Genomic DNA, 23,307 nt, shown 5'->3' on the forward strand with positions numbered 1-23,307 from the left:
AAGCAGAGCTGTGGGGGAGGGGCCTTCTCAACCAGCAGGGCCAAGGTAACTCCACCAGCTGCAGTGTGGGGTTGATACACCTCATCACAAGGCCCCAAAGTTAATGCCAGCTGCAATGAGGATGAAAACCTGTATTTTCTTCCCAAAGGTATATTGCACAATAAGTTGCACTTGATGTGGCTGGGTGTTGTTGGGCATACGAAAGCATCTGTCATGAGCCACATCCAGGAGAAAATACTCAACTAGATAGCCTATTGCAGTTCTGTGAGGGAAAGTATATTTTACAACTCTTACAAGAATCTATTTAAACTTTAACCCTGCCCTAGTACTGAACCAGAATCCTTTCATACTATTCTGCTCCATTACAGAGTCCTCTCTCCTTACCAGTATCAGGCTATGTCTAAACTGGGAAGGTTTAGTGACAAAAGTGCTGTCAACATACAAAAGTGGCCAAAAGTGAAAACCAGTCAAACCATATTTTCTGCCTCCCATTGTCAACATTTAATTGCCACATTGCTAGCACCCTATTGACAAATAGAGCAAAGCAATGTGGGTAAGCAGTGCAGTGTTGTAGGAAGGCAGAGCTGATACCTGTGCTCCTTTCTATTCCCTCTTAGTTGCTCTGTGAGTTTTCCGTGCTGTGGCATGCCAAAGTAGCATAGCAGTTTCTCCAGCATTTCTTCTGTAGCAGCAGTGTGCCTGCCACTGTGTTCCAAGTGCAGGTCAGAACAGAAGTAATCCAATGATTTGCTCTTTGTTCCCCAAACAGAGCAGCTCATTCAGCTGTCAGATACTTCTGGGAGCTTTGAGAGGGGAGGGTGCATGCCTGCCGGGCACCAGATATCACAAAACACTGAGTACAGCCATCAGGCTCAGCATTGCAGGATATTGACAGAAGCCAGCTCTCTCAACAAAACAAACAACAGAGTCTACATTGACTTTTTGTCATCAATAAGGGGAGGGAAAAAGACAAAAGTCTCTCACAGGGCTGGATGTTTTTTGTCACCAAAACTAGGGGTTTTTTCCAACAAAAGCAGCATTGCACTGTAAACATGATCTCTCTTTTGTCAACAAAAGGCAGTTTTTGGTGACAAAACGTGCTATTGTAGATAAAACCTCAATGCTTGCAATCTGTATTTTCATCCTTTCCTTGCCATTAATTCCAGATTCCTATCGTTTGCCTACCATTAGCCTAATCCAGTTCCTCTTTTCCATACTATGATTGTTCCTTTGGTCTATGATTTCTCTCATCTTGAAGAGTTCTCATCTATGTCAGCAATAGGCCTACGTGTGTCTGTTTTCTTGTATTATTAAGTTCTTGTATTATTTGGCATGTTTTAGCATCAAGTGACTCAGACTGCTTTGTATAGCAAAACATGAGACATAGTAAAGTACAGATTTAGCAAAGAGGCTTCTGAGCCTCATACTGCCTGTTCACAAGAAAGCTTGAAGATGGATGGGGATGCAGAAAATAGTTTTGTGGGAAGATAATGGGATGTAGATGGAGCAGGAAGCACAGTGGGAATTTGACGGAAGGAATGCCTGACAGCATATGTTTAGGGATGGTGAGGCAAAGGTAGCTCAGGATAGGAAAGGATATATTGACCAGGTCAGTGGGAGAGATTACCGAAACCTTGATTCAGATGCCAGTTGGTACCTGTGTACTCCATAAAATTCAGGGTAATGTCTGGTTCTGTGAAACAAATGCACATTTGTTGTTTTTAATCCTGATTCAGGTGGACCATTTGGACAAAACTGCACCAAAAATTGTTCATCTCCGTTGTGCTTCATATGTAGAGCTCCTAAAAAATGGCAAACATGGGATTTACATTACTGCCAGGTCCTTGAAGGCATATGACCCTGATACAGAAGAGGATGAAGTTATTTTTAAGATTTTACGAGGCCCTCGTTATGGCTACCTGGAAAATATAACAACAGGTATTGTTCTCTAACCTCTTCATATGATGCTCTAAAACAGTCGTCACCAACCCAGTGATCATGATCAACTGGTAGATCTGGAGCCTCTGCCAGTCGATCACCAACCTCAGGTATGCTGTGTCTGCCCTCCCGGCCCTGCACTGCTCCCTGAAGCAGCCCGTTGACTGAATGCAAGCGTTCTTTGCAGCCCCTTCTGCAGTGTCTGGGAGGGGGGTAGTGAGGTAGGTCTGTGCTGTTTCCACCTCCAGCAGCATCCAAGCAGCTTCCATTAGTTCAGAACTGGCCAATGGGGCAGCACTTGAAGTTGCCAGGCAGCAGTGCAGCACATGAAGGCTCCCTTCCCTCTTCTCCTCTCTCCAGGGGCCACGTACAAAGAGTGCCTGCGCTCAGCCAGACAGTGTTTCCAGGAGCAGTATGGGGCCGGGCAGAGCAGTTTGCCTGAGCCCCACTGTGCTGCTCACTGGGAGCTGCCTGTGATTAGCGCCCCCCAGCTGCAGCCTGCGTCCTTGCCCTGTGTGCCAGCCCTGAGCTGGCACCTAACATCCCTCCCAGAGCCTGTACCCCCTTCTGCACCCCAACAATCTGTCCCATCTTGGAGGCCCCTCCTACATCCAAACTGTCTCCCAGAGTGTTGGGGTGCAGGAGGAAGCGAGGGGTGCAGGATGAGGCTTCAAGCTGCGGCAAACTCCCTCTCAGAGCTTGCACTCCACACTCCTACACCATATCCATAGCCTGGAGCCTCCTCCTGCACACTCCCTCCCAGAACCTGCACCTTTCATCCTCTCTCACACCTCAGTCAGATGAAAGTGAGTCAGGGAAGGGAACAGCAAGCAAGTCGGGGAGAAGGAGGGATGGAGAAGGCAGGGCCTCAGGGAAAGGGGTGGAGTAAATTCTGGGTTGTCCTGAAATTCAAAATGAGATCTGCAGCGTAAAAAGGTTTTAAAACATCTTGTGATACACTGAGGCAGATTTCAAACCCTGTGCCCCTATCTATATAGAGAATCTCTTAGCTGTGCTAGAACAAACTGAATTATGATTCTGGGCTTCTTTGAGAGGCTCAAGTATGATAAGAAGGTTCCAATACTAGTATCCAGATATAAATTGATGAATTCTTAAACACCTTGGTCACCTATTTCATAGCTACTACTTAAGACCTGCTTTTTGCAAATGAAGCTTGAAACATCAGAGTAGAAAGGGACAAAGCCTTGAGGAATCACAGACATGTTATAAGCTTAATGGCAGATAAAACAATGATAAATATTGAACAAAGGAAGCTAATCTGTACCCAGGTAATTTGATGTGATGTCACCTGCGAGCTGGCTAATTGCCAGACATTTTTAGTAAATAGTGCAGTGGCCCTGCTGGGAGAGGAGTTTTCTGGAAGATCTAGGAACTACATTGCAGAATTCTAAGAGTTAATAAAGAGACAGTTCTATAATAATCAATCCAAACCATGTGGCTTTTGCTAACCCTTGTTTCACTGGATTTTGATTGATCTCAACATTTTCCCTCTTTCCCAGGTGGATTTATTCAGGAAGGATTCAGCCAAAAGGATTTAAATAGCAAAATCATATTTTATGTCATCAATCCATCCTGCGGGGTGAATTCGGACAGTTTGGATTTTCAAGTCACAGATCCCACCAGAAACTCTGCGGCCCCCCAAACGTAACTTAGATTTTCTATTCTAAACAGTTCAATACATTGTGCATGACTTGTACACTGGACTTCTTTCTGCCTCAGGTCAAACAAGCTATTGGTGGGTGTGAAGCTGACTTAAAAAAAATGTGGATACATTTTCTCAGATTCAAATTGCATCATTTTTTCAGGAAACTCTGAATAAAAGAGTAAAGAGATTTTCCTTATGAATGACCATGAAAGAATGAGGAAGCTGTTGTCTCCTTAGAATGAAGAAATATAAAAGACCAGTTTTTGATCAAATTCCACATTTCTCACAGTACATGACCGTGCAAGTGTGCACACACGCACATACAGATGGCCCCTTTAAGAGAAATGTAAAGGGCCCTTAATGTAAATAAGGTCCATACACTTAAATACTGCCTTGGACAGCATTGTCCGATTTATATACATCCTCTGGCAGCTAGAGGTCATTCTAAGCCTGTGCTGAGAGCAATGGCCTTTCCAAAGCAACAAAAAGAAAACATCAGGTAATAAAAAACTGTAGGAGCTATGTTCTGCATAATACGTCGAAGGAAAAAATATAGGAACCTTCTGCCTCCCACTCGTGTGCTGCTAACATTTAACAGGCACCCACTGAAGTTTCATCTTAGCCTGTGATAAACCCCATGAATCCAGTGTGTGTAAAATAGTTGATATGAGACTGGGGAATCAATAATTTAATGTAAAATATTATCTGATAAGAATAACCAATGAAGGAGACAGCATCGCTTTGGAAGTAAAATAAGCTGACGAATCAAGACTATTTTATTTCAGAATAAGCATGTCCATGCAGGGATTTAATGCCATTTTAAGTAATTTAGTTTACATTAATGCTTTTAGTTAATTCAGATTAACTTTGTGTGTTCCAGACAAAGCCTTATTGAACAAAATTGTATTTGGCTAGAAACAAGATTGACTATGTTTTCAAGCAACTTGTTTAATCTGAAGCGAGTAAAAAAGATGGCAAAGGATGTTTTACATGTGGTGTTTACAAATCAGACCCGATGGAGGAGAGAAAGGAGAAATGGTTGATTTCACAAGAGCTTTGGGTACATCTACACAGCAACATTATTTCAAATTAACTTAGGCGGTGTCTACACAGCAGGCAGTTATTTCAAAATACTGTCAAGCTGGAGGACTTCTTACTCCAACTCCTGTAACCCTCCCTTGTATGAGGAGTAAGGGAAGTTGGAGGAAGAGTGCTCTATTTCAAACTAAGTGCTGTGTAGACCCTCCCAATTTCAAAATAAACTACGCAATTGACATAGCTCAATTTGTGTAGCTTATTTCGAGTTAAGCCCTGTTGTGTAGACACATCCTATGTGAGCACTGATTCATCATGAGATAGTGAAAGGAGGTCTCAATAGTTGGGATTGAAGTTACTGCAGTACCAGACCATGTCAATAGATGTCTCTGTAGACAACCTCATAGGAATATGGCTAATCTAAGCACTTTATAGCACTTTACAGTCTCAGAGATGAATTATTGTACATATTTTCCACTATGTATTTAAAGACCTCTTACCCAATTTTGGTGCAGTCAGTTCTAGGGTTGCATTGTATGTCAGCACCAATGCACAAAATATTTTAAGAAGAAAGCTCAAAAATAACAGCTTCTCATATTAAAAATTCAGGGGGGAATTCTAGAGAGGCAGAATGAAGGTACAGTAATTAATGGAACTGGAGTTTGGTCTTGGCTTCAGGTGTTTGTGTTTTAAATTAAAAATGATAGCACACTCAAAAAATAGTGGTGACTTGAAAGTATGTATCATTTCAATGAAAGCACAAACATTTATTTGAATGATGCTGAATTACAATGTGTTCAGACTTTGAACATTTCCTGATATGTAGATACACTGAGGGTGAATATTCTTATTCTTAAGTGCTATACTGTGTGCTTTACAATGCCAGGTAACTCTTAGCATGCAACACAAGCCTCCGCTACATTGGAGGTTTCCTGGCATAGCTGTAGAAGAATATTCTGCTGTATTTGTTCTTGTACATTTTAGCTATTTCAAAATACCTCCCATGTATGGACACTGAATTTTGTAATAAAAGTGATTTTTATTCTGGATAAAATAAAATCATCTTTATTTTGGAACTGAATGTTCCCATAGGGGAGTTATTCTAGAATAGCTATGTCAGTATAGCATTTGTGCTAAGGCTATACCAGTCAGTTTCCCCATGTAGACAAGCCCTGAGGGTATGTCTACACTACAAAGTTAGTTCGAACTAACGGACGTTAGTTCGAACTAACTTTCCTAGGCGCTACACTAGCGCTCCGTTAGTTCGAACTTAATTCGAACTAACGGAGCGCTTAGTTCGAACTAGGTAAACCTCATTTTACGAGGACTAACGCCTAGTTCGAACTAGCTAGTTCGAACTAAGGGCTGTGTAGCCCTTTAGTTCGAACTAGTGGGAGGCTAGCCCTTCCCAGGTTTCCCTGGTGGCCACTCTGGCCAACACCAGGGAAACTCTATGCCCCCCTCCCGGCCCCGGACCCCTTAAAGGGGCATGGTCTGGCTACGGTGCCCGTGCCAGGTGCAAGCCTGCCAGCACCCAGCTAGCAGACCCTGCACCTGGCACGGCACAGAGCCACCCACCCGATGCCCCCCAGCCCACCCCCTCTTGCCGGGACCAGGCTGGCGGCTCCCGGGAGCTTGCCCTGGACCGCAAGAGGCGGGCACCTTCCTGGGCTAGTGCGGACATCGTGGACCTCGTCCACGATCTCCGCACTAGGCACAGGAAAGTGGCCGTCTAGGGCAGGAGAGCTGCCAGCCTGGCCACCCAGGAGCAGGTGTGCATGAAAATCAAGGGGGTCCACTGAGACCCCCGACCCTGAGCCCTGAGCTTACAATGGCCGTCCTGAGTCAGACCAAAGGTCCATCTAGCCCAGTAGCCTGTCTGCCGACAGCGGCCAACCCTAGGGACCCTGGATGGGATGGACCGAAGACAGTGACCAAGCCATTTGTCTCGTGCCATCCCTCTCCAGCCTTCCACAAACTTTGGGCAGGGACACCACTCCTACCCCCTGGCTAATACCACTCCATGGACCCAACCTCCATGACTTGATCTCACTTCCCTTTAAACTCTGTTCTCGTTCTAGCCTTCACAGCCTCCTGCAGCAAGGAGTTCCACAGGTTGACTCTTTGCTTTGTGAACAACAACTTTCTCTTACTAGTTTGAAGCCTGCTACCCATTCCTTTCCTTTGGTGTCCTCTAGTCCTTCTTTATGGGAACTCAGGAAGAACTTTTCTGAATGCACCCTCTCCACCCAACCCCTGCTTTTAGAGACCTTTATCCTGTCCCCCCTCCGTCTCCTCTTTTCTAAGCTGAACAGTCCCAGTCTCTGTAGCCTTTCTTCATCTGGGACCTGTTCCCAACCCCTGATCATGTTAGTTGCCCTCCCTTCTCCCAGCCTTTCTCTTCCCCTCTCCCACCTCCTTTTCCCAGTCTCCCCCAGTTTTTTTCAATAAAGACAGAGTCAATGTTGGAAGAAACGTTATCTTTATTTTGTACATCAATAAGAAGGGAGGCTAGGGAAGGGTAAGTGGAAGGAGGTGAGGGAGGAATGGGGTACGAGCCCCCGATGGGGACGACTGGGCTGGCTCTGCGGGCTTCTGGGGGTGGAAGCTCTCCTGCAGCCCCCCAATTGCCCCCTCTCCCCAGATGGCAGCCTGCAGCAAGTGCAGCCGGGCTGATGGCCGAGTGGTGTGATGTGCCCAGTGTGGGTACTCCGGGCACTCCAAGCCAGAACTTCTTTGCAAGCGGGGTACCCCTTAGAACTGTCTGTCCGGGGTGGGGGTCGGGACCCTTTAAGCGCAGCCCTCGGCTAGCCTGAGACAGCATCTCCATGCTCTAAGTCCTCCTTTTATGCCCTGCCGGCACTGCTTCCGGCCATCCTTAAGCCCTGTTCAGAGTCCACTCAATGTGGACTTGCTAGTTCGAATTAGCAAAACGCTAATTCGAACTAGTTTTTAGTTCTAGACGCGTTAGTTCGAATTCGCTTAGTTCGAATTAACTAATTCGAACTAAGTTAGTTCGAACTAGCGCTGTAGTGTAGACGTACCCTAAGAGACAAGATTGATACTCAGGAAATCACATCAGATAAACTAAGATGTAAAAACATTGTCAAGGAGGAGTTCAATACAGGACTGATGGATAAGTGACATCAAGTTTTAAGGCACTCACCAATGCAACCAGGGGGGTCTCAGTGCTCCCCAGAAATACGCAAACATCTCATTGTTCTTCTTTATGGCATACATTTACAATATCAATTTTTATCCTTTAGGCCTCTGATATAGAATCATTTCCAGCAGCCCCTGCATTAACATTACATCCAGTATATAGATGTTACATACGTTACAGACTTTCAAATTGGTTCTGAAGGGGTTTGTTTTCCCATTAGTATCCAAGGTTTTGTGTGTGTCTCTGAGGATACGTCTACACAGCAGCATTATTTTGGAGTAACTGATGTTGTGCCGAAATAACATAGTGCACGTCTATACTAGAAGCTTTTATTTCGAACTAATGTTGAGAGGGAAGACTTCTTACTCTGACTCTTAGTAACCCTCATTTCACAAAGAGTAAGGGAAGTTGAAAGAAGAGTGTTCTTTCTTCAATTTCCTGCTGTGTAGACAGCACCAGAAGCTGAATTAAGCAATTTTGATTTAAGGTACGGAATTGACAGAGCTGAAGTTGCATAGCTTAATTCGATTTTAGCCCTGCTGTATAGATGTATCCTGTATGTGTGAGGGGGTAATATCCAATAATTCTAGCCATGGTCATACTCCAAAAGTTTGGAAGCTTTCTAGATAATGATTTAAAGTGGCATAGCTGAGGCATTCTCTCATTTCATCTCTGACTCTCCACCCACCCTCTTTTTTATCTTCAACCTTTTGAGGGGGCTTATCCCATGTTTTTCTCCATCACCATTCCCAGCTTGTGACTCTATAGTAAGTTCATCCCAATTCCCTCTTAACTGATTCTAGGGGGAGTTTTATACACGATTTTAATTTAGCAGTCTTTGGTGGCTGGTTTGAAAGACAGGCACTGTTACCTGTGGGAGTAGGGGATCACAGGAATGGGGTATGTTGAGTAGATGAGGGGTCTGGATACAGGTAGAGCTGTAAGGTGGAAGGGAGGAAATAAAGGGTCACAGTAAAACAAACCTAAAGGGAGGGAAGAAACAATGGCCTTATGTGAAATCAAGCAGGAGAGAGAGCCAGGCTTAGCCAAACAGATCTTAGAATCAAAGTTTGGTCCCACTGAAGTTCATGGCAAAATTTTCATTGACTTCAGTGGAGACAGGATTTGGCCCTGAGAAAGTGTTCACATTTGGTTCAGTGGGTAGATGAAGTCTCTGTTGGAATCCTGGTTTTCCTACATCTAATTAATACAATCTCTCAAACAAACCTACTGATTTGAAAACAAAAACTTAGTGTGTGTATTCACTGAATCAACAATCAAGAGAGAAATGGCACTTGTACAAAAGCCAGCAGGGGGGATGACTGTGAACTGCAAGAGTTTTTCACACAGATTTTCTTTCCTCCCCCCACAGTCTGGAACTGAGGTGGTCTCAAATTGAAATGCAACAGGCTGCGTATGAGGTGTGTGAGAATGTGGGAATGTTGTCTTTGAAAATCACCAGAACAGGGCATTCCATAGACTCTGCCTTTATTGCAGTGAAGGTAAGGTTAAAAAACAAAATTTGTGTGGGAACTGAATAATGGCCAGAAGCAGTTACTTTCTTTCTTATAATTACAGGAGCTGTTTGATTGGGTTGGTAAGCATGAATCATGCTCTTTATAAGGAAACAGGTCATATGGTTCAAGCCGTGTCCATTTTCTTGCAGGTTTAGAGCTAATGCCGTTTCTCTGGCAAGCACCGCATGTTTTTGTTCAATAGCTTACAACCCAGTTCGATGAGAAATTGTAGACTGATGGCTGTAAATAGCCCTAACTGAAAACTGATCCTGTCCTCACTGAGCACAGTGGAAAATTTTCCCGTTGATTTCTGTAGGGGCAAGACTGGATCCATAATGATGTATCTAAAGCTGTTTTCCCTTTATCATGGATAGAATTGTTTATACTCTGAGGATCATAGTCTAGTTGGCATTGAGCTTTTGACACTTGTAGGCCAGATAAATTAAGCCCAGGAGAAAATATACAAGGTGAAAACTCCCAAATTCTACCTTTTGTGAAAAGTAATGGAGAACCACGATTCCCCAAGCTTCTGTATGTACATGGCCCTTCTGATGAGGCAATGGTGTGTAAGGCCAACCTGCAATTTATCATGGGATGGACCCTACTAACTTTGCAGTGCGGATACTGGGGAAGTATGATCTCTTAAGAGCTGATCATTCTCAAATTCCTTTCCCATAATTCCCCTAAGAGACAGACAAATTCTCCTGCAATTGACACTATTGACTGGAAAAGAATCCAGGAGCATATCAGTGCACAGAACTATGGTACATATTCCCAGACACACATAGGGCAGTGCAGGAACAATGAGGACAAATAATGCAGGAAGACTGTGAGGATGCTCATACTCTTGCTGGGCTAACCCCAGTTCCAATCACCCAGGCCAAATGTCCAGTGTACACTTTCAGGGAGTTACTGTGTCTGTTTCAAAGTGCCGGCTATAACTATGGCCCCAGAGTAAAAATGCTAAGTGATTCCTCTTATACAGTGATTAGAGATGTGAAATTACAAGATAAATAATGAGCTTTTATATTATGACTTTCAACCCAAAGGCAAGGTTGGAGTTTGGGGGAAACAGAGGCTCCCCTGTTTAAACTGGCAAGATTTAATTTTCTTCCTATTTCTTTTCTCATTCAAGTGTCACAATGTATCATACAGTACTGTGTGTGCTTTTGAGAATATCCATTGTAGCTTGCAGCATATTAGAATGCATTGGTTTGATTAAATAGACTAAAAAGATTTAGAAAGATTAGGCTTTTCCATTGTATGGTATTCTCTGTTTAATTTCTTCTTAGGTTAAAGAAGTGTCTGCTACATTGGGAAAGGATTTTACTGTGACTCCCTCAAAGCTCATTCAGTTTGATCCAGGTATGTGGTGGCATATCAGTTCTAATTGTACAATGAAATGTGAAAGGTGCCATATTGGACAGCAAAGTCTTTTAACTCATTAACTAAAAAGGTAAAGCAGGGTCATTGCCAGTGTAATCTTCTGCACCCTAAACTCAAACTGCTCAATGAACTGATCAGTCTCCATCTCCATTAATTCCTTGACCTCTCCACTGAGACTGCTAACAAAGGTGGCATTACTGCCAAGCGTAATGGAAGCTTTAAGAGTTTTCACATTTTTATAATTTGTGTCTGAATACTGCATTGTGTGGAGGGACTCCATAGAATGTCTTCTAATACAGCTTATAAAAGAGAACTCCAAATAGCAGACACAATGTTTATTTTCTTAATTGAGATGAAGTAATTTTTACTATGCTCTTTCTAAAGAGATAGATGCTTAACTGCTATCCTTTACAGAAGTGCAGGGTGGTAGTTGAGTGAACAACAGAAATGGAAGAAATACAGTAATTCCTCATTTAACACGATAGATGTGTTTCTGAAAATGTTCATGCTAACTGAAAACGTGCTATGTGGGATCAATTTTCCTGTTAAAAATAATGGAAAAAGTGGGGGTTGCGTTTCAGGTGGTGGTGGTGAAGTCAATTTTTTGTTGGTACTGGGTCGTCAATGTCAACATTAGATGATGTAGATAGAACAGGGCTATCTTGTTCATCAGCTGATTTTTTTTTAGGTTGAACACAAAAAAAACTTTTGATAGAGAGCTGCTTTGCTGCTTTTTGTTTTTTGTTGTGAAGTTGCTTGTAGCAAGATATGGTGCTTTCTAAGCTTTTTGCTACTTTTGAGCTCCATTCACAATCAGGATGATTCTCATAAAAAATGTTTATTACATCACTTATAAACACAAGTCACCGTGGTTTGTTAAAACACAAAGATAAACATGTGAGTGAGCAGAGGATCACTGTGACCACGTGTATTCATCTGCTCTTGTGTATTACCACCATTTTCACCAACTTATACCGCCACGCAAAGTAGTCTACCACTGGATTATCTACCACTGGCCCTCCCAGTTCAGGGTCCCCTCCTCCCCCCTCCCCACAGTGCACTCCCTTCCCCATGTAAATAAAAAAGTGCCTTATGTACAGCAAGTGCATTTTATATATTGGGAGGTGAGGGAAGGGTGGCAGGAAGGGGTGGTGCTGGAAGCGGGAAGTGGGAGCACAGGGGCATCCCTGCGGTCAGAGGTGTAGGAGTGGCCTATTGTGGGGCCTGGTCCAGCATCACCCGGAGGGCTTTCCGGACCCGAACCCCATGGCAGTTGGTCTGCCGGGTGGCAGCCATGTGGGGCTGCTGGTAGGTCTGGCCCTCACCTACCATCCACCTGAGGAGGAAGGTCTCCCCCCTCCCCTCAATAATATTGTGGAGCACGCAACATGCAAAGATGACCTCCGGGATGTGGTGCTCCCCCATGTCCAGGCGGGTCAGGAGGCACCTAAACCATGTCTTCAGACGGCCAAAGGTGCACTCGACGGGATTGTGGGCCCGGTCCAGGTGGCTGTTGAATGTGGCCTGGCTGTGGTCCAGGTGGCCGGTGTATGGCCACATCAGCCAGGCCATCAGGGGGTAGGCCGTATCCCTCAAGATGCACACTGGCATCCTGACATCCCCAATGCTGAATTCCCGCTGGTGAATTCCCGAGGTGCCCGCCTCCAGCCTGTGGCACAGGCCTGAGTGCCTGAAGATGCGAGTGTCATGGGCCTGCACGGACCACCCCGAACTGGTTCGTCACGGAGCAGTAGCTGTCCAGGGTGGCCAGTTTCCAGAGGGCAATCGCAACCGTCTTCTCCACAGAGATGGCGGGGAACAGATGGGTGTCCTGCTTCTAGAGAGCAGGGGTGAGCCAGGTGCAGAGCTCATGGAATGTCCCCCTGCGCAACCAAAAGTTCTGCACCCATTGCTGGTCTTCCCATTGTCCCAGCACTATGCACTCCCACTGATCCCCACTGGTGTCGTAGCTCCAGAGGCGCCTGTCAGTGGTGGGGTGCAGGTGCCTGAGCCCAACTGCAGTCGTGGTGAGGTCCTGCACCTGCTGCCCAGTCTCCAGCTCCTGCTGGAGCAATGTGGCTCCCCGGTGGAGGAGCTCCACAGCCTCTGTAATGGCCATGAGGAGCGGATGTTGCTGGCTGGGGTCCTCCTCCAGCTCCATGGCTGTGACGGTGGCAGCGAGGGTGCCCAGGGGCACTTGCCAGGAACAGAGGTGACAGGTGCTGTTCTGGCTCTCGCTCTTTCAAAAGGGTGTGTGAGCATGCAGCCACAGGGAAATGGCCGTCCAGGAGTCCCTTTCAGTACGTTTCCCAGTGGGGGTCCGGCGCGTGTCCACAGACGCTGCTGGTGACCTTCTGACATGGCCGATTTGCTTCCGGAGACACGTTCTTGTGCAAGGGCTTCCCGCCAGTGTGGACACTTTCTTGCGCAAGAGCTCAGCGTTCTTACGATGTGGTTCTGGCCAGTGTAGACGTTTTCTTGAGCAAGAGATCTTGTGCAAGTATACTTGTGCAAGATATTCCTGTGCAAGAACCCGCCAGTGTAGACATAGCCTAGGTGTGTGGGTTACAGAAGTATTTACTTTCAATGTGTGTTGGGTAAGAGCCCATAATCTCAGATTGAAGATGCAATTGAAAGGAAATGGAGACCAAAACAAATGGGAGGCCAATAGTGGCAGCATAAATAAATAATACTGTATATATGTATCTTACTACATGTATGCAGAATATCCATCTTAAATCTGAGTCAGTTTTGTACACAAAAATAGTACTAATCCAAGAGGTTTCCCTAACAATAATGCCTATGCTGGAATCTGGGTCTGATCAACTAAAATGTGACTTATCCTAATGGAAATGTTTAAGAGAAGGTCTTTGCATATTATCATGCATTCGCCTCTAAAGCTGTGTGTGTGAGTGTAAATATATATCTACACACATATCACATACTGTCATTTGATGTATGTTTATTTATTGGCCTTTCAACTAATGACCAAAATACTCCTCTGAATTAGAAATAGAATTTGTTCTCATTTCTACTGGTGTAAATCTGAAATAACTCAATTAAAGCCAATAAATTTCTCAGATGTTATAATTGAGGACAGAATCTGGCTTTTGAAATATAGAACTAAAAGTGCAATTTTTGATTAGTTAGCTAAATATTTTAAAGAATTGTAGCATCTCTAGAATCAAGATTCTGAGATAAAAAGAATACATCACATTTCTCTTTAAAATTGCAACTGAACCCCTAAATCTATGTATTGTATCCATCATTTCCCATGTCTGAGGCAGCTTTTTGTTACACTGTGTGCACATGAACTGAATCATCATTGTCCAGGAACAAAATTATTTGAGAGAACAGCAGGAGTCCAGTCAGTTGGTATGAGCACAATAGCATACAGAGGCAATTCCATTCTAGCTGTAGACATGTTAATTAATATTTTTTTTGACACCCAGATTGATTGAAATAGCAATTAAAGAGTAATTAAAATGTTTACTTCTGGTAGGAATGTCAACCAAGACGTGGAATATAGCAATTACCTATGACGGATTAGAGGAAGATGATGAGGTCTTTGAAGTAGTTCTGAACTCCCCTGTGAATGCAATTCTTGGCACCAGGACAAAAACTGTAGTGAAAATTCTGGACTCAAAAAGAGGTATTCATTTTTGATCATCATCTTTAAAATCTGAAGCAATATTGGCTGATTAGCCACTAACTTTCAACAAAAAATGTTGCCAATACTTACCTTTAAATCAAAATGCTTAATTTAAAAAAAAAAAGAAAACAGCATGAAGAAAGCAACAAGTATTAAAGAAAAAAAAATTGCTAATCACAAGCATATTAGATTTTAGCATTCATCATTATTTTCAAAGGAATTTATTTTGAAGGTCGATTAAAATATTTTTCTGGTGTTTGTGTAATAGTTGTTGCGTTCCTTCAGGAAAGATGTCAGAAAAAAAATTAACAACTGAAACCAGCCCTTAAATTCTGTAATATCCTATTAGTTTGGGCAGTTCATAGATTCATAGAAGATTAGGGTTGAAAGAAACATCAGGAAGTCATCTAGTCAAACTCCCAGCTCAAAACAGGATCAATCCCAATTAAATCACTCCAGTCAGAACTCTGTCAAGCCTGGCCTTAAAAATCTCCACCAGTTCCCTAGGTGACCCATTTCAGTGCTCCACCACTCTCGTAGTGAAATAGTTTTTCCTAATATCCAACCTACACCTAGCTCCCCCCCCCCCCCATACTGCGAATTGAGACTTTTGATTCTTGACTCTATTCATCCTCTTTGGAAACCCTCTTCAGGCAGTTGAATGCTGCTATAATATCCTCCCTTACTCTTCTCTTCTACAGACTGAATAAGCCCAAATCCCTCAGCCTCTCCAGAGCAAGGGGTGGGGCAGTGGGAGATTGGGGCCACCGGAGCAGGCAGGAGATTGGTGTGGGGGTTGTGGGTTTCAGCCTCCAAGGTTTGGGGGATTGGGCTGCTGGGCCAGGAGGCGAAGTAGGGCTGAGGTCCTCAGGCCGCCAGAGTCTGCCCTGCCCATTGGCTGGCACTAGGCATATGCAGGATAGGGCAGCACTATGCTGTTGTATTTGTCAGTGATTGACTGTGGTGTGTTTTCATGTGGAAACAGCTGAGGAAAGTACAAGTAATTATCTAGACAGCTAAATGCTTTGAGGATTGGAGAATCTTCTTCTGTCTGGTCACTAGCAGAACAGCAAGAACCATCAAAATGTAAAAATGAATTTGGATTAATTTGGCAAAGGTCATTTTTAAAGATGCAGCATTTCATTTTCTGTTTAGTAACTCAGATGACCAGATGTCCAAGTATTAGAGGCTTTGTCTTACCCTAGCTCCATCCCCACACACATACTCCCCATACTAAAATAAATGTCCATGTGTTTCTCATTTGCTATTTGGTCACCCTATTTGTTAAAATGATGTAAATCCAAATTACTCAACTGAAGTCAGAGCTTCATCAGTATAAAACTGGTTTGAGAGGGAAATAGGGCCATGTCAAAGCCTGAAAAAGAAGGGACCTATGACTTATAAGGCCAATGGGACCAATGGGCTGCGTCTGATTCACTAATAGGAAAGATACTTGGGCTTTATAAGGGAAAAAAGAATCAGCCAGGAGAGAGACTCAACTTTGTGTGAGAAATAGTTGAAAAGCTGGGGATTGCTGCTGGAGACAAAATAACTGGGGAGTTGTTTGAGGTGGTGCTGAGCTCCTGATAGGACTCCTGAGGGCAGCAGACTTTGGGAAGCTTTCTGAAGACGGTGGCTTTGAAGATCCACAGACCACAAGTCCACAAGGAGGAGCTAAGTAACTCAAAGGACTCCAAAGGGAAAGATAATAAAGAGCACCCAGGGAGAGCTGATGTGCTGTGTGACGGGGGAAGCTGAAGAGATGAAGGACAGTGAAAGTGATTAAACATGCCTCAGTCCAGTGGTAGACCAGAGAGACTGTATTTGAGGCTTCAAAATAGACAGACCTTCAGGAAAGGAGGGGATTGAACCTAATGGGAAACTAGGACAAGAGAGACTGTGTCTGAGCATATTCTAGAGGCTTTGGTGTGTTTGATGGGCATTGGGGGACTTATTGGTAGCTCCTGGGTGAAGTGAAACTGAGGCCAGCTGCTGCTGAATCATGTAAGGGTCAGAAAAGAGTGCTACAGAATACGTATGGTCACTTGGGGTGCATCTACACTTAACCCTTACCTTCAAATAAGCTATGCAATTTGTGCTACAAAAATTGCATAGCTTATTTTGAGATGATTTCAAAATAAACAATGCCAAATAGTTAACTATATCTGAAAATCTATCGACCAAATGGGTACTTTCAACAGGTACCTCTGAGTGCATTTGATTTGCAGGGAGTTGATTTTATTTACTTGTGCTAAAGTAATTAGATTTTTACTTCTCACAGATCATACTATCCCTGAAAGCTGTTTTCCTCTAGGTAAACAAATCAGAGAAATGAGGACTAGTGAATAAATAGCAAATCGGCAACATCAAATGAAAAATCATCCAACTTTTAATGACAAGCTGTTTCAGTGCCCTAGTCAATGTGACCAGCTATCTGCTTATATAAAAAAAGCCTGACCATCTGCCATCTTGTATGCTTTCAGGTCAATGCAGCTCTTTCCGATCCTCTGGCCAAAACAAGCGCAACTTATGGGGGACAGGCACATTGCTTCCAGTTTCCTCAGGCTCTTCATTGCTCTCCAATCCCAGCACTGTTCACTTGGAAGAAATCCCACCTTCCTCTTCAAAAGAGATGATGGTGCATAGAGGGGATGTGTTACAGGAATTCAACGTGGTGAATCTGTCAAGGATGAGGCTTAGAGCCGTCAGAAATGGCAGAATAGTAAGGCAGATCTATTTTACGGTGATGGGATAGTGATTTTAAATAGTGATCTGACCTGAATTTACTGTAGCTAGAAAATATCTGTGCATTGAGTAAATAAGATTTAAGAGGCTTTTGAGACTATACTGTATCTTCTAAAGTCTTGAAATGGAGGATGTGTCTATCCAGGGGTGGATATAGGGCAGGGCAAACTGGGTGGCCGCCCCGGGCCCCGCCCTTCAGAAAGCCCCGCGCATGCACCGTGGCGCCGCTGCGCATGCGCATGGCGTCACTGCGCATGCGCCGTGGCAAAGGGGGGCCCAGAGCCCTGCAAAACGGTCATCTGCCCCTGTGTCTATCTGAGAAAGCTGAGTTGAGGAAGGAAATGTGTATCAAGCAGCTAACCAAAATAATGCAAATTCCAATGGGGTAGATTCTCAGCTGGAGTAAATCAGCAGAGTTCTATAAAATTAATGGAATTAGGTCAATTTTTCAGAACTACCAGCTGATCCTGAAGGTACCAGAAAATAAATAAATAAATAAATAAGATGTACCTAAATTGGAAAAAACAGTGCAGACACGTCACGAGGCAGATTTCATGTACCCTGATGTGATTCATATGAGATTGTGATCTTTAACTGGTTATATAAACAGACTTTGTGTGCCCTTTTGTGTATCAGGCCTAGTCTACACTTAAAATTTAGTTTGATACTGCTATGGCACTCAGAGGAGTGAAAAATTCACACCCCTAAATGTTGTAACTAGAGCTGTCTCTTGGGTACAGCAAATTGGGGCAATCTTCCTAGGCCTTCGGGGGGACTCTGTGGGGAAGTGAGGCAGGCAGATGGACAGGAGGGGGGAAAGGTGAGGAGGAAAGAATAAAATGGATGGATTCTGAGCACTCCCAAACAGCCCTCCTAACAGAACCCCTTCCTCTCTCCCAGTGCCTACTGCCTGCCACAGATCAGATGTTTCATAGCATCAGGCATGGAGGGGAGGAAGAGAGCAAGAACATAGAGCACTCAGGGGAGGGGGCAGAACTGTGCAGAGCAGGGGAAAAGCAGGGTAGGGTGGGGCCTTATGAGAAGAGCGGGAGTGGGGTGGGGCCTGGGTGGAGCCAGGGATATCACCACCCAGCAAATTAGGAACTTGGTGCCTATATCCTTAACCTGGCAGTAGGTATGCCAACGTAGCTCCCAGTATCACACAGCTTGGTTGATGGAAGAGTGTGTCCATTGATCTAGCTAATTTTATTTCTCAAGTACAGTAGTTCCCAACTTTTTTTTATAATGTGGACTGGCAAACCCATTCACAAATGTTTAGCAGACTGGAAACATTATATTTGCATATTCATTACACAAATAATTACTATGTAAATATGCAAATGTGGTGTTGCCCAAAAGCCTTGGCCCCCAAAGCCACCATGAACAGCTGGTTTCAGCTCTAGCAGTCACCATGTGGAAGATAGCTGCCACAGCCGAAGCTGGCTTTTCGCAGTGGCTCTGGGGCCAAGGCTGGGGTACACCCCTGTCCTCTGAGCCCCCCCAGTGCCACCAAACTCCTGTTTCCAGAGCCCCATTGCACCCAACCTCCCCCAGAGACCCTCCAGTGCCAGCTTCTAGTCCTCAATATTATCCCTGTATTCAGAGCCACCCAGTGCCAGCCCTGCCCTGTAGCACCCTCACTATTAGTCCCATCCCCAGAGCCCCCTAGTGCCAGCACCTCACAAAGGATACCCCAGTGCCTACCAGTGTAAGCCCCCCCACCTCTTAGAGCCCCGCAGTGCTAGCCCCCCGCCTCTTAGAGGCCCCTGTCCCAGAGTTCCCCATCACTAGCCCTTCCCCCGGAGTCCCCAGTGCCTGCCCCAGACCCCTCACCTAGCCCTGCTCTACCTTCCAGCTGCCATTTGAGTGCTGCTGCCATGTTGGGCTCTGCATGGTCATGCCACCGTGCAGCAAACTGCCCCTGCCCGGCACTGGTTGGCTGAAAGGCTGTGCAGGACATGCCTCTCTGAATTGCCATGGTAAGAGGGGAAACTCTGGGTGCTGTACCCCAGCTTTCCCTCAGAGCCACCACAATCCAGTAGCCAGCGGGTCACGGACTACACCAGTCCGTGGACCAGCAGTTGGGAACCGCCGCTCAAGGAGATAGAATTCTACAATGACAGAAAATATTTTTCCATTGCTGTAGGTTGCCTACACTATGAGGTTATGCCAGCATAGCTACAGTACTCTACTATGCCAATGTAGTCCCTGTAATGTAGGACAGGTTTAATTGCCCACTTTTGGATGTCTGCCTCCATTGTAGAGGGAAAAATTAAAAGCAAGTATAAAATCTGTAGTGTTTGCTAATGTAGATTATCCATCATCAGCTACCCCAGTAAGACCTCCATGAAAGCTTCAGATAGAAACCTGCTTCTATATTGTGTATATATGAAAACTCATTTTACTGTCTGACCTTTTCAGGTTCGTCCTTCATCTGTGTTAAGAAATGGCACCAATGTGGCTTTTAGAGTAAGAATATTATAATGTGGCTGCTTATGTGATTCTCTCCTTATTGTGTCTTACCTTAGCTGCATGTACAACTATTTTAATAATTTGATGTAGTAAATGCTGATTGCATGTTCTCATTCTTTTTGCCTTTCTGGAGTGTGTGTGTGGGGGTGGGGGAAAGGGCTCTTCCCTTTGATTGACAATAATTTGTGCTTCAAAATTCCTTTCCATTGTTGTGAGGAGAATTTGAAGCTGCTTATGAATTGTAATCTTCCTTTTTTTCCCCCCCTGTTACTTTAAAAATCAAGTATCAGGGGTTGGTTTCTCTCAGAGCTGAGAATGACACCTCATCAGCTAATGCAAACAAGGCTAATGAGTCAATAATTAACCAAGGGCAGACAAAGATAAATATGATCTCCTCCAGGAAGACAGAAGTCCCACAAGCTGATAAGGCAGAATTAATATCTGAATCACACGCTAGCCAACAGGTCTGAAAAACTTTTGTTTCATAGGCATCTTCACCAACTGTTTTAACTCAAGTTGTTATCTGAGATATTTCTCAGAACCCCATATCCTACCTCCAAAATTTACTCTTCTAGTTCTTTAGACCAATGTAGCCAATACTTGGATAAATTAGCAACTCAACATATTTAGTGTGGCATGTCACAATAGGCACAGAGTCTGGGGCTGCTCTTGGGCTGAAGCACCCACAGAAAAAAAATAATGGGTGCTCAGCACCCTCCATCACTCCTGTAGATCAGCACCTGCTGCCTCTCAGGGTACATCTACACTGCATGGCTATTTTGGGATACCAGAGGTATCCCGAAATAGCTACCCTGCGTCTACACAAGCTGCCCGGTATTTCAAAATATTTCGATGCCACTGCTATTTCGGCATCCCAGTAAACCTTGTTGCACAAGGGATAAGGAATGGCTTGAAATCACACGTTATTTCGAAATTTGGTGCTGTGTATACGTGCCAAATTTAAAAATAAGTTATTTCGAAATAGATTTGAAATAAGATACACAATTTGTGTAGTGCTAATGCGTATTTTATTTTCAGTTTAGGGTGCTGTGTAGATGCGCCCTCAGTGACTCTCGCAGATCAGCTTCTTCCCTACCTCCCAGTGCGTCCTGCTCACCTCGGATCAGCTGTTTAGCAGCATGCAGGAGGCACTGGGGGAGAAGGAGAGGGGCAGGGGTTGGGCAGGAGCAGAGTAGGGACGGGACCAGCCAAGGGTGGGGACTGGGAGGAAGGGTAGAGTGGAGGTGGGACTAGGGATGAAGCAGGTGTCGAGCCCCCCCAGGAGTCTGAGTAAGTTGGTGCCTATGTATGTCATAATCTGACCATTCTGTTCCATTTAACCATTTTGCTTCAATGTACAAATATTATTCCTTTTTTTAGGACCCAGTCCTCTCATTTCCAAAGAGCTGCACTCCTGATTTAGAAGGGCTCTTTCATTTTGACGAACACACCCAAAACTTATTTCAGTGTGATGGGATTTCATGGAAGTTATGGACTTCGAAAAGCAAGGTAACTATTGTCTGGCCTTTGTATGTGTTTAATTTAAAGCTACCCCAAGGTTAAATTGTATAGTCCTTTCCACAAAGCATTTTGATTTTGTATTTTGGTTGATACATTCAGGCTACATTTTGGAGGAGTAAAAAGGGAACATTTCTTTATAAGAAGTTTCAAGAAGGCTTAGCAAAAACCGGTCAAAATAGTGTTTCTTGACATGATGTTGATACATCTTAAACATCTTTAGATGCAGTTTCATCGGTGTTGCCTGAATCAGCTGGCACGGGACAGCAGCTGGTGTTCAATGCAGTGTAGACAGACCCATAATGTACAGTTCCTACCATAGTAGCACTGCTGGGTGCTACCATAATGCATGTAGGAAAGGATCCAACAAGAATAATTGGAAGGCTGGAATGTATGCCTTACAACAAGAGACTCGATACATTTAGCACGTTGAAAGAGAGTTGGGAACTCACTTGATCATGGGCTCTAAGCACCCATATAGGGAACTAATATCAGCAGGCTCTTTAATTTAGTAGCTAGACAAAGACATACAACCCTGTGGCTGGAAACTGAAGTTAGACAACAACACCCAACAAAATTATTAATCTGAAAAAGACTGCTTTGATCTTGTGCATGCCTACTCCACTAGATGAATGTTGCATGCATTGTATCTTTTGAAATTACAGATGTTGAATTAAAAACAACTCCTTCAGTTTTATTAATATAAACAAATATTTGCATTTGTTTTGATCCAGAAGGGGCATGTAAAGCAGCACTTTCAGAAGGCTGATGCTTGTAACAAGTCACTGTAAGCATAAGCAATCTATTTATTTCAGGATGTTAGCATGAAAAAATGCCCATCTGGATGGAGCCATCATGGTGGCAGCTGTTATTTCCTGGTTACAGATCAGAAAGCCACTTGGAACACAGCTGCTCGGGCTTGCCGAGAACAGTAAGTCTTTTTCAGATTGATCATTTTAATTGGTAGTTGGGTGTCGCTCTGACCTGCACCGAGTGGCTTCTTAGCCGCAGTTGATTCTGTTAACCCCCATTGCATCGATGCTTTACAACCAAGGGTTCTGGCCCCATTCAAGAACTAATATAAAAATAAAAGCCCAAGAAAGGTTAATCTCAATATGTTTGTGTTGGATTCTTACCCCACCATCTTTAAGATTTCCATTCCCGCAATGCCTTGTTTGCAGTAGTGACACTTTCCCCAGAACATGAATGAATGGGGAGTTGGGGAGGAAAGTGAAGACAATGTCTCACATACTTCACCCTCCAGCTCATTAACTAACACTTTCCTGCTTCCACGGCATCGTTCGAAGAACAATAGGGACAGTGTAACCAGCTGCAACAATTTTCTTGTGTGCCTCACAACATTTGGGGTTTGGTTTTTTTGCTTAAAATGACCAAAAAATGACTTGTTTCTTGGAGTCATGTGAAGACATGAGAATTTTGGCTTGAATTTAAAAACAAAATTTCTAGCCCTCCAACTTGTGGAAAAAAGTTAGAACCTCTACAGTTCTCCAGTACTAGAAGGCAAATAAAGAGAACCCAGCACTAAATGACTTAAAGGCATATAATTTCTGAACAATCTTGTGTTTTGTTTTCTTTTCTTTTTGGGGGTAGAGGGAGGCTGACTCATAATTTGTGAAAACTTGGAGCTGGAAATGCTTATAGCACAGACTCAACATAACCCTGGGGAGGCGAGTTTGTTTATTCTCTACCATACAATGGAATCTGGGAGAGCAGTGATGTTCTGTTAAACTTTATAGTGCTGAAGCTTAGCAGAGCACACATATGGTGGGTGCATTTCTTCCTTTCTTTCTAGTCTCTTCACCTACTGTGTGATACATCCTTCTATCCTGTAAGCATTTCAGCATGCTTAGTCAGGGTGGGACCACATTTCTCATCCTTACTTTAAAGGGGCCTCAAACTCAGTTTATCATATAAAAATGTATTTCTGTGCACAAGTTACTTTCACATCTATAGGACATTCATTGGGCTCACAGTTCTGTGGTTAAAAAACTCCACAGAAGTTGACTGAAGCAGGAGAGGAGGGAGTAAAGCAGGATGTAGGGAACCCCCAAGCTGTGGGCTGCATGCAGTTCATCACAGTTAACCATTGGTGGGTGGCTAGACAGTTTGCTTCCTAGATCATCCATAGGCATAGAGCCCTGAATCTCTGGTTGGTTGGGATTCGACATTCTTGGCCAATGAGAACTGTGGGAAG

General features: G+C 44.1%; 1 protein-coding gene and 1 long non-coding RNA gene across 9 annotated transcripts in view; one reads left to right on the plus strand and one right to left on the minus strand.

The window, feature by feature from the left end:
- Positions 1 to 23,307, plus strand: part of FREM1 (FRAS1 related extracellular matrix 1) — a 118,409-nt gene that overhangs the window by 75,183 nt on the left and 19,919 nt on the right. For 4 of the 7 annotated variants that reach the window (XM_006117829.5, XM_075931549.2, XM_075931553.2 and 1 more), the window contains 10 exons: positions 1,737 to 1,938; positions 3,459 to 3,603; positions 9,175 to 9,304; positions 10,612 to 10,684; positions 14,208 to 14,357; positions 16,841 to 17,079; positions 19,524 to 19,571; positions 19,859 to 20,038; positions 20,955 to 21,083; positions 21,908 to 22,023. In XM_006117829.5, coding sequence (XP_006117891.3) covers positions 1,737 to 1,938; positions 3,459 to 3,603; positions 9,175 to 9,304; positions 10,612 to 10,684; positions 14,208 to 14,357; positions 16,841 to 17,079; positions 19,524 to 19,571; positions 19,859 to 20,038; positions 20,955 to 21,083; positions 21,908 to 22,023 — 1,412 coding nt within the window. The remainder of the gene's footprint in view (positions 1 to 1,736; positions 1,939 to 3,458; positions 3,604 to 9,174; positions 9,305 to 10,611; positions 10,685 to 14,207; positions 14,358 to 16,840; positions 17,080 to 19,523; positions 19,572 to 19,858; positions 20,039 to 20,954; positions 21,084 to 21,907; positions 22,024 to 23,307) is intronic. The other 3 variants (XR_012904626.2, XM_014570840.4, XR_001367860.4) reach the window with 3 other exon arrangements.
- Positions 1 to 23,307, minus strand: part of LOC149524129 (uncharacterized) — a 95,378-nt gene that overhangs the window by 31,894 nt on the left and 40,177 nt on the right. The gene's annotated exons all lie outside the window — the stretch shown is intronic.

The sequence above is a fragment of the Pelodiscus sinensis genome, chromosome 6 (assembly GCF_052426305.1).
Source record: "Pelodiscus sinensis isolate ZL-2025 chromosome 6, ASM5242630v1, whole genome shotgun sequence".
In the NCBI taxonomy this organism is placed as follows: Eukaryota; Metazoa; Chordata; order Testudines; family Trionychidae; genus Pelodiscus; species Pelodiscus sinensis.